The 11,560-nt window shown below is 39.0% G+C and overlaps 1 protein-coding gene across 2 annotated transcripts in view; it reads left to right on the forward strand.

The window, feature by feature from the left end:
• The window catches only part of LOC117550802 (protein arginine N-methyltransferase 8-B), a 29,439-nt gene extending 18,872 nt beyond the window's left edge, over positions 1–10,567 (forward strand). For both annotated transcript variants that reach the window (XM_034223337.1, XM_034223336.1), the window contains exons 8-10: positions 5,194–5,344; positions 8,461–8,582; positions 9,458–10,567. In XM_034223337.1, coding sequence (XP_034079228.1) covers positions 5,194–5,344; positions 8,461–8,582; positions 9,458–9,541 — 357 coding nt within the window. In that variant the 3' untranslated portion in view covers positions 9,542–10,567. The remainder of the gene's footprint in view (positions 1–5,193; positions 5,345–8,460; positions 8,583–9,457) is intronic.
• The last annotated feature ends 993 nt before the right edge of the window (positions 10,568–11,560 follow it).

Genomic DNA, 11,560 nt, shown 5'->3' on the forward strand with positions numbered 1-11,560 from the left:
AGCGAAAAAGGCAACGAGCTATAATACTTCCAACCTGATTTGTCACCTGAAACATCGCCATCGCTACGATGGTGTGTTAAAAGCGTACGAAGACGCCTGCGCTGCTAAACTAGCGGCGAATCCAAAGCCAGCTGCAAAGGCACCGGGGCTTTTACCTATCGACGAGGCTTTTAAAAAAGGCAAGAAGTTTACCAGAGACGACCCCAGGGCTAAAACGATCTCTAACTTCATCATAGAAATGATGGCGCTTGACGAGAGTCAAAACTGTTCTTGGCTTTGTTTTGTTCATAGTAGTAATGCTCATGTCATTTGCTCATTACTAGTCTTTTTTTTACCACCAGGTGTGCAAAAACTACAGGTACATTTAATATATATATTATATTATTATCGGTTATCGGTATCGGTATCGGTCTTGAGAAGCAGGAAGTTATCGGTTTCAAAAAACCAATATCGTGCATCCCTAATAATATTACATTATTGCCTCTGCATTGGATTATTATGGGATAGGGTAATAACTTCATAATTAACTACACCTGAAAGCAGAAGTCTAGGGCAAATAATTGGAAGTCTCTTCAGTGCTGATGTCACAAAATGTCTTTTAAAAAAAATCAAATTCTGGAAATGTAAAAAAAAAAAAGATGTTGAAGCAAAAAAGTCAAATTCTGAGAAAAAAGTCAAATTCTGAACTAAATTCATATTTGAGATGCATTGTGGGATATGTAGTTTATGGGCAACGTGCTTCTGTAAATCGGCATGTAACCGTATAATAAACGTATAATATTCTTTCAGAGCTCTTGTGGGGCCGCATTAAATTAAGTCGCGGGCCGGATTTGGCCCCCGGGCCTTGAGTTTGACACCCCTGTCCTAAACGATAGCTGGGGATTATGGGTAGTGTAGTGTCTTCGGCCATCCTAAACTCCTAGAGGCCTACGTCTGTTTCCGGTAAAACACCATATAAACACTAAATCCCAGCATGCATTGCGGCTAAAACATCCAATCAGCGAGCTTAAACCATAGCTGAGGATCTTGGGTAATCGCTCGAAATGCCTACGTCTGTTTCCGGTTATTTTTATTTTGAAATTCAGTTCCTGACGGACGCCAAAAAAGCCCGAGATTATGGAATTAAACCAATAAATAAAAGCAATGATAATTGTGTGTTATTGGTGAGTAAATAACTGTGTTATTTAGAAAAGAATAATAAATTAGAAGGAAAAAAAGATTGAAAAAATACAGATTTCAGTATTCTGCGGCTCTGAGCCCCATTTATTTTCCTCACAGACAGCAACAAAAGTCAGAAATTATACGATTTAAAATAAAAGCAATAATTGTGGCTTGATATTGAGTAAGAACATGTTTTTATGAACCACACAGCTTCCGGTCTTCCACGACCCGACCGGAGAAAAGGACGTGCTGCAGGCACGAAACACATTACCAGTAGAAATACATTGCTTTTAAAATCGTGCTGTGCAACACGAAAAAAAGGGGAAAATCGTGTTGGTGAACACGAATCAATAGATTAAAAATCGTGTTGGTGAACACGAAATGCCATGAGACTGGGTTGAGCACATCCCCCACTCCCCCCGTTGACAATTTACTAGCGGTACCGAAGTGGGCCGGTCGAGAGTCCCAGGCTGATTTTTAGTCCCAGTCCACCACTGGCTACATGACCGTATTATCGCCCATATTGACGCACCGAATTCCTAAACTTCTAACAGATACAACATAAACCGATCCTTCAGCCTCATATGAGCTCTCAGACACGTTCAAAACTACGTTTTTCGCTGTCTGAGCTTGCTGCTGTGTGTGCCATTGTGCGTTTGCATGCAGATGCTGGGATCCGGAACGGTGCAGCTGGAGCTCTTGGCCCGCAATTACGTCACACATAATTTGGCGGGACTTGAAGAATCCCCAAGAAGATCCAGAATATGGTCAATTTTGAAGGGCAGATTAATGGTTATCAAAGTACAAAGATCCCAAATCAGTTCAGTAACGGTTTTCAAGGGGACAATATTTACTAAAATTGATGGGTTTGGATGATGGTTGAAACCCGTGTCACAGGCTCTTTAAGTGATCCTCTTACTTTTCCTCTAGCTCCAGCAGCATTTGTGGTTTTCAGTGAAATCACAATTTTTAAGCCTCAGCTTTACTGTGTGTTTAGTGCTAATCAATAAAAGGGAACATGCTAAAACTGTTATCTAGCTAACGATTACACCTGATTAATATTATAATATTAGCATTGTCATTGTGTGCATGTTAGCATGCTCAATTTAGCATTCAGCTTAAAGCCCAACTCTGCCCAAGAACTGCTTAAGGTCAATCGGTGATATTCAGATTTCCATTTTTCCTGAGGACTTTAGAGCGATATTTAGGATTTGTCTTTAGCTGGGGTTGTTTGAGGGACTTATTCATATTTATTGTATTATCTACAATAGATTGTTCTCAGCATGCCACCAGTTAAGAGAAGCAGACAGGAGTCACACAAAATATCAATGCAATAAACTGTTGGGGACAGGCCAACATAAGAAAAACATCTTTACAACATTTGATTAAAAATAACTAAGGCTTTTAATTAGGCTTATATATAGACTTTGTTTTGAGTTTTTTCTCTACATATACATTACTGATTATAGGTATTCATGGTACAACAAACTGTTTACTAATGCTGGTTCAGTGTGCCAGAACTAAATGAGCATCCCTGGCATATAGTATGTAATAAGGAGTGATAGATAATTTAAATAAAAAGTAAAATGGCTTTAATAAAGTAAACTAGATTGCAGAAATGAAGGAGTATTACAGTGGTTCATATAGAAAAACAATAACTACAAACTATCAATTGATTGGTGAACATATTGTATAACATTCTGTTGCTGGTATGAGTATGAACTTGCTGTGGACCTGTCTGTGCCTCTCACTGTGGCAATTAAACTGATCAGGCTGCTGCCATGCATGCCAATTGCAGCCTGTCTAGTCTTCCTGATTGTGCTCCATGTCATAGTGACCTTGTTATCTTTGGCATTGATTGGAAATCTCTGCCCTGTCTCGCCTCCGTCCTGGTGAAAATTGCTGTGGGATCATACCTCCAGTGTTGCTTTCTCGATGTTGCTGATTGTGAAGCACATCGTTTTTATTTATCTTGATTTCATACAAACTTTAATTGAAATGCAATAAGATATAACATACAACCAGCAAAGAGATCAATCATGAGAGTTTAATAAAAATCTCTATGAAGCTGATGGGATGGTCTTTGGACCATGTAGAATATGGTCCAATATACTAATTATTATATAGGCCTACTAATAAAGGACTGGCTTATCTAAAGCTAGTTGAGTAGCACTTGAAATGTTTTGGCTCTATGAAACCTGATGTACTTCTTCTGTTTTCTTCTAGTTTGTATCTTCTTGGTCGAATGGATAAAAGCTTTGTATAAAAGCGTCAGCTAAATTAAATGTAATGTAGAAAAAAGAAACTTTATTGTCTTTAAATGGATTACTGACCGGCCTCATTAAAGTTGAATAGCTGAGGAGAAGTACACATAGGACCTAATGTTATTAAAGTGCTGCTTGAACCTTTGGTAGCAATACTCTGCAAGGATCATAACCGAGTATAATCCTGCAGAAAATAATCAATTAACATTTACAACCTGCATGATAGGGCTCTTAAACCTTTTATTTTGCCTTCAGAGTAATTGCATGGGTGCAGACATTGCAGAGCCTTATATTGTATTGTAGTCTTACACTTTGAAATGTGACTTTGAGAAGTTTATACTGCATGACCAGAGTTAATGTCTTGTAATGTGTTTATTGGAGTGATTATTTCCTGAAGATGGCAGGGGGGGATTAGACATTAATATTTCATTGTTTTTATTGACAGCAAACATAAGGCTCATTCCTCCACAGCTAATGTGACATCTGGTGCTAAAGCAAGCAAGCTAGCAGTGAATATCTAATAATGTTGAGGGTACATGAAATTATCACACCTGCCTACGTGTTTATCCTGCTGGGTACTTTGTTTTTTCAAGGGAGCTGCTTTCTCCTCTGTTATTCAGTGCTAAAGATGATAGCTGGCGCAGTGCTGTTCACTCGACAGTAAACCACGATCTGGAACAACATGTTCTTCTCTGAACAAGGTCTAGTGGGACAACGGGTTATCAGATACCCCGTTAAACTTACTGGAATCTGGGGACACATACAGATTTGGGGTTGCCCATGTACGAATAACACCTGGAGCCTCACTATAGAGCTCCCAGATGACCTCAGTCCCCGGATCCCTGTCCTACATGCACCTACACAAGGGTTACATAACCCTGCTGATATTTACCAGGCACAGTACCACTGGTGTCTAATGGCCGCCGTATATCATTATGCTAGTAAAAGCTGTTCTTTCTTGATGTGTGTGTTATTTTCGTCTTTAATGTAATGCATGTCAACATTACATGTACAAATTCTGGATTTGTTTCTTTAGCATTTTTAGATGATGTCATATTGTAAGTCTGTGGTTTGAGCAACATGGTTGAGGTTAGAACTTTACACCATGAAGAGAAAATATAAACAGTTTAGCATTTTTTGGAAACATGCTTAGGGGCTGTTGCTCTTTTAACAAGAGTTTAATGAGAAGTGTTGAGTGTATGTAATTCACTTTGGGTAACACATCTGGTAATTAATAATGTCAGTCACAAGTTAACAATAACAATTCCACTCCAAGTCCCTATAAAAAAAAGCTAACGTCAGCAGATGGTTTTGCTCAAATTAGTTGGCTACAAGCTAGCTTGGCTCATTGACCTTCCGGCATACCAAAAGCTCACTAATTCAATTGTTATATGTTTCTCTAAACCACAACATATTATTCAACACTTTATGTGTGTGTGTGTGTGTGTGTGTGTGTGTGTGTGTGTGTGTGTGTGTGTGTGTGTGTGTGTGTGTGTGTGTGTGTGTGTGTGTGTGTGTGTGTGTGTGTGTGTGTGTGTGTGTGTGTGTGTGTGTGTTTTTAAGCCAGTTAGCTATTTCTGCATGTTGATTCTTTGTGTTGAGCTAACCAGACGCTAGTTGTAGCATTACATATAACAGGCAGGAATTAGAGTGGTATCGTCTAGCTTTCGGCTAGAAAGCAACTATACATACTTACCAAAAGGTCAAAATATTCCTTTGCTGATGTGCTCCAGATATCTGAGAAGGGTCCTCCTCTTTACTCCCATAGGAGGTGGACATCTACACAGTGAAGACTGAGGACCTGTCGTTCACCTCAGCGTTCTGCCTACAGATCCAAAGGAACGACTACATCCATGCACTGGTCACCTACTTCCACATCGAGTTCACCAAGTGCCACAAGAAGACTGGTTTCTCCACCGGTAAGATGCCTTACATGTTGTCTCATTTGTGATACAGCAATCTATGTATATGTTTCAATGTATGTGCATCTTGGAAGTATTAGAGCTACAGTATTATATGATCATAATCAGGTCGTTTATCATGGTAATGATAAACAAAACATTTCCTTTTTGAATGCCTGCCTTCACAGCAATAAAACAGCATCACCCTGGCTCCAGGTTTAGTATTTCCCTTTACGCTACTGACAGCAAACAGAGTGGATACTTTACTGAAGAGCTGCTTTTGGTTTATCATTAATATATGTTCTTCCCTTGATGGCTTCATTGAGCCCTGTAGTGTAGAGATGACATTTGCAATGCAAAAGAAGACAGCCCTTCTGATTCACAGCAAGGAAACAAGGGAAAGGTTATGGCCTGTTCTTAAAATCAACAGCAACAAATAGATCTCCCCATGGAAGCACGGATCTCTGAACAAGTGAACATAAAAGGGCTCAATAGAATAGTTTATTGTAATGTGCTAATGTTGTCTGTTATCCTCAGACAGAGCCAGGTTAGTTGTTCCCCGTCCTTTTAAGTCTTTATGCTAAGCTATGTTAAATGTCATCAATATTCTATAGTTACCTATTGTATGCAGCAAATACTGTAAGTGTTTCTGACTACCACATTAGAAACAAGAAATTAAAGTTAAATATCCACACACTTTGATATTATCACACCAATACAAGAATCTCTGCACAGATGTCCAAAGTTGTAACTAGTCTGTAGTGCCGCAGTTGAGTGATTGACATAGAGTATTCATAACTGAATAGCTTAGTAACCTGTTCCATGTGGTTGCTAAGATGTTGGAAAGAGCCTTAAAAGACCACACTGAAAATGTGTAGGCAAAAAACGCAAAGGAAACTGTTTCATGTGAGAAGATGCTGGGAAGATTTAACTTTAAAACAATATGGTTAAAGAACAAAAGGAAAACTTTGAGCAAATAATTTCCAAAGTCTCTATTGCCATGTAGGCTACTAACAACTATATTATTGTAATCAAATGCCAAACTGCCCTTTTTATATCAATGTCTGATTGGTTCCCTTTCTTTCATTTATTATTATTTTGGTGTTGAATATTCAAAAAATGTAACTTTATAGTTATATAACTTGTATTGTTTGCTTGCTCGGGCTTGCAGAGCGTCTGAGATATAGTTTATAGTGAATTGTTGGCTATGGTTGATGTTAGCAAGCACTTCCTACACTACTGTAAGGCAGGGAAACTTCCGGGGCTTGTTTTATACCATCTGGAAACGTATTTCACATCATTAGGCAGATAGAAAACATCCACAAGAAAAGATTTTATGTGAAACAGAATGCTCCGGAACCTGAAATCAAGGCCATCAGCTGGACAGCTTCACAAGGCACTTGCTTTATTAATGTAGCTGAAGTCAAACGGGAGTTTCTAATGCAGTCTTTGTTGGGACCAAGACATCTATCCCAATAGTAAATGTCACTGTCCCTTTACATTAGAACAACATACATCAGGCTGATTGATATGAGCCAAACCATGCTGGATTAAAGTGAGCACGGGATGTTGTGTCAGAATCTGTGTGGGACTGACCTCTAGTGGTAGCCCTAAATATCGCACATTAAAATGATATGTAAAGCAGAATGTATCACTGTTGTAAGAACACGCTTTCTCTGCCCTACCCACTTCCCCTAAATGTATTCACTGACAGTTTTCTGTTGTGCAAGTTTTCCTATTTCCAAAAAATTCTCATTTACCAAAATATAAGGATACAGATCTAAACTTTAACGCAGACACAAACAGACTCTCAGCCAAAGGAGGAAAAGGCAAGTAGGGGTCAAAGATTGCAATTCATGCTGTCGGTTGAAGAAATGCCACCTCATACTGAATTAGCATAAGAAACGCATCTAGCTTGTCATTGTCTTTTTGAACTCTGCCCAACAAATGTAAGAGATGAGTCTGTGCTGCAGCCACGCTGATTGGCAAGTCCTTTTATGTATGGTATCACAAAGAGCTCGTGCTTAAAAGCAAAGCTACCAAGCTGGAAGGAATTCGATTTAAGAGCTACTAACCTTTTGAGTCTCAGCAAAGCGATCCGTCACAGCACCGGGTGATGCTCGCACTTATTTTAGGGCTGGGGTGTCAGATTTGACCTGGTTGTGTGTCTGTGCACGGCACGCACGCACAAACTCATAGACACAGAGGAGTGCACGTAAGGGGGCACAATATAAAAAGCAATGAAATAAGATCGTGTCGTGAAACAGTGAAGAGGTCAAGAATACAGTCATGCATTTCCTGCCTTGTCCTTCAGCGCTGTCATCTTGAATTGAAGTGGAGCTTCCTGCTCTTTCTGCAACATCGCTTCACTTCTAAAAAGACACAGACTAGGTTCCATGCTTCTGCTCTTATTCCGCACAGTTGGTTTGTTCTCATCCTGATATTCTCGTCAGGTAGAGAAGAGACTGCATTTCTGTGTAGAGAAATAGTGCATTGTTTGCAAGGGGAAGACATTCAGTTTGTGTACTGCCGAAACATCTTTGGCACATCTTTCTTATCAAGAATCTTTTTTAAACGATTCAATTGTTGCTGAAGAATTTCTTAATGGGTCATAAATAACAATCTCATGCTTTACACTGATATCTGTTATAAGGGCAATATTTAGGTTGACAGATTGTTGAGTTTCTGACAATCTAACAGAACCAAGAGAGGGCAGACCAGCGTCAAGTGAAAGATCATTTGAATGTCCATCCTTCGGATTCAAAATGTAATAGGTTTCTCCTTAGCCCATGTAAACCTTTCCACAAGATTTCATGAAGCCAGTATTTTTTTACTGCAATCATGCGATCAATCAAACAAACATCCGAAAACATAGCCTGCTTGTCTGAACACTCAGGAATTGTATTTTATTATGAATATAAATAACTTTTTGCTTCTAAATGTTGATCAATTGTTAGTCATTACGATCTGGTCCAGATTCTTTGTAGTCCTTACCACAAAAGTTGTCTAACATTCTTTGTGGAAGGAACACCAGTCAAAGGGTTTCTTTTTAAGACCTGGCAACAAGCCAACATTTCCTATTGATGGCCTATCCGTGATCTAAGTCTGTGTTTCTGTGTGTGTGCGTGTTTCAGCACCAGATGCTCAATACACACACTGGAAGCAGACAGTGTTTTACCTGGAGGACTATTTGACGGTGCGGAGAGGAGAGGAGATTGTCGGCAGTATTGAAATGAAGCCCAATGAGAAAAACAATGTAAGTCTTTTACAGCCTGATGTTCTGGATTTTGAATTATGGCCTTTGGAGTAAAGGTAATAAGTCTTTATCCTTTTTTATACCTTTTCTGAAGTCATAAACACAGGAACGTCAAGTCAGGAAACCACATTATTTGTATATCTTATACATCCTTTAGTAAGAGATTGTTTGCTCCTCAGTGTTGGATAGCAGTCAGGAAGGCAGCAGCACTGCAGAGACTTCCAGACAAACAACAACAGATTCTATTGTTGACCTTTTCCGTGTCCTCTCCTCCCCCTTTCGTATGAAGCTGGCTTCCTCCTGTTGTCTCAAAGAAACAGGCTGTGCTTACTTAACACCGTGTTCTGCTGTCAAGACAAAATGGAAAAAATGCTACGTGTTTGCTTAATCATTACTTCCCCTTTCAAAAGCCCTGGGGGCCGAGGGGCAAACATTGTAGTCATAAACACTCTGATCTAAATGTTTCTCTCCTGTGTTAAAGACTTGGGACAATGGAAATAAAGGTTTTGTCAATAATGCTAACAACAGACTTTAAGTAATCACTATTTTTCACATAAAAAAAAGAAAAAAAAGTTGTTTTTATTTTTTCTGTGAAAATTCATAAATAGTTTGCAATTACTATGTCATAAATGAGACTTAAATAATCTATGTTTTCTTCCAGCTCTATTACTCCATGAACCTCTTGTGGCGGATTTGAGTTGTACAACAACAAACATTTTGAAACATGATCCTAAAAAAACATATATAAAGATCATAAACACAATAAGACTTAGAAAATAATTCACCTTACTCTTTCTTTCTCACTTGCCTTTCAGGGCTTCCGTACCCCTCTCTTTGATAACCATGCTTCTTTTCTCTCCTCTCTTAACCTGCAGCGCGACTTGGACTTTACCTTTGAGCTGGATTTCAAAGGGCAGCTGTGTGAAGCGGAAATATCCCACGACTACAAGATGCGATAAGATGGACTGGGGGACAGTGGCGCCCCACTGAGTACAACCCCTGAGCACCAGAGGGAGACAGAGGCACTCCCACAGACAGGCCCATTGGGTGAAGTTAGAGCAGCAGAGAATCAGAAATAAAGACCAGGCCAAAGACCAAGCAGAGGTGGCCCCAATGACGATTGGCTACTCAGTCACTAGAGTGACAATAGTTATATCGCACTAGAGTCTAGTGTGCCATGAAGGTAGGAAGTTAGTCATGCTGACTGTTAAACACACCTGAATGTAACACAACAAAAAGAGGTCAGGAATAACTCCTAGTCTGAATGTTATTGATTATTGATGTGCGTATATGTGAGATGGAGTGATGTAATTGTGTGTTTTGCTCAGTATTTATTTTATTTTCACAACAATCTGGACCTTATGGAGGGATAGTGTTAAAGTTACAGTAGAACTCATGTATTCAACTGCAGTATTGTCCACATTCTGGTATAGATGTAAGGGTTTATTCTCATGTTTTATTATGTAATGTAGGGAATGATTGTTAGGCACATTTTTATTTTTAGTTGTGTCAGTTTAGCAGAAAGACAAACAGCAATTGAAAACAACAGCCAAGGACATTGTAAGTGTAATGTGAATGGTAACACGTGTTTGCTTAGTCGGTGTACTAGTAGCTTTCTGTCAGTGTGTATTAAGAGGTGTCACACAGCCCTGTGTTCTCAGTGTGAGCATAATGTTGACATGTTAATAACAGAACTCCCCCCATCCTAAATGCCTTGACTAAGTGCCGAAGGGTTTTTCTTTTTTTTCCCGTACTGCTGCATCTAGTTTTGTTTATAGTGTTATGTATGGGCGGCGCGCTTTTGGGTTTATTAATATTAGATATAAACAAGCTATGATGCTGCTTTAGTCCTCATCTGGGCACAATCCATGTAAAGCAATACATCCGAAATTCTTATTAAAGAAATACTTATTTGTTTTTAAATAACTCACCCTGTGTTAACTTGAATTTGTGAATAAAACCGTATCGCATGCCTTAATGGTGAACATGCCCATGGAGAATAACTTTGCGGTAGAACTACTCTTTATACATCCACAGGTACAACTTCAGATACAAATGAACACATGATAAAATATGACCCCCGGTTTGATGATTGACAGGTCACAGAACAATGGGGGCTATCTACCCTACCCACAATTCACACAGACAATTCAGCTGTCAGAACAAAGTGAAAAACAAACAATGGCATAACATATTATTAATATGTCGGGTAGTAATACATTTATTTATTTTCTTCTCACAGTGCACCAGAATGCGTAGTTTATATGTTAGTATTTCTAAAAATCTCCTGGGGGAGAATCCCCCCAGACCCCCTTCTGGGGTTGGGTTTTCAGCATGTGGGCTTTTTATGTAATACAGTTCAGCTTTAATTCCATCATCTCATTAAACCTTTTTTAAAAGCATACTTTAGTTCTGTGAAGGGATATAAGGGATATATGCACTGTACTTCACTTTAATTCATATTGTACGCTGAAAAGCGTATATATTACAGCACGATTCTTTTGTTGAATAGATTTGAGTGGTTCAAAATTCAGGTCGCGATTTATTGACAAAGGAAAAAGTGGGTCCCGAGGCCTGACCAGTTGAGAACCACTGCTCTAGAGGACCTGCAGTATCCCTGCACCAATATCTTGGTTTGTGTGTCATGAGATTAGGCATGTTTCTTGCAACATGCATACAAGTACACACTGAGGGGTTTCATTCACTCAAGATGTGGACCTGGGCAAAGATGACTCTTAATAATCCTATTAAAGCTTCAAACTACGACTATCAACTAGGGAAACATTTATTATCCCATTATCTTTCCCAGATCATAATTATGTGTGTATGATATTATTGTGTCCAGAGACAGCCAGGAAGCAGTTTCTAAACCTATATCTAACTGCAGTCATCTTTCGACGGCTGAAATCAAACTGTAACGTTTAATAAATGGAGGAAATATTTATAAAGCATGCATCGAATACTAGTTACAGAGAATA

The sequence above is a fragment of the Gymnodraco acuticeps genome, unplaced genomic scaffold, assembly GCF_902827175.1.
Source record: "Gymnodraco acuticeps unplaced genomic scaffold, fGymAcu1.1, whole genome shotgun sequence".
In the NCBI taxonomy this organism is placed as follows: Eukaryota; Metazoa; Chordata; class Actinopteri; order Perciformes; family Bathydraconidae; genus Gymnodraco; species Gymnodraco acuticeps.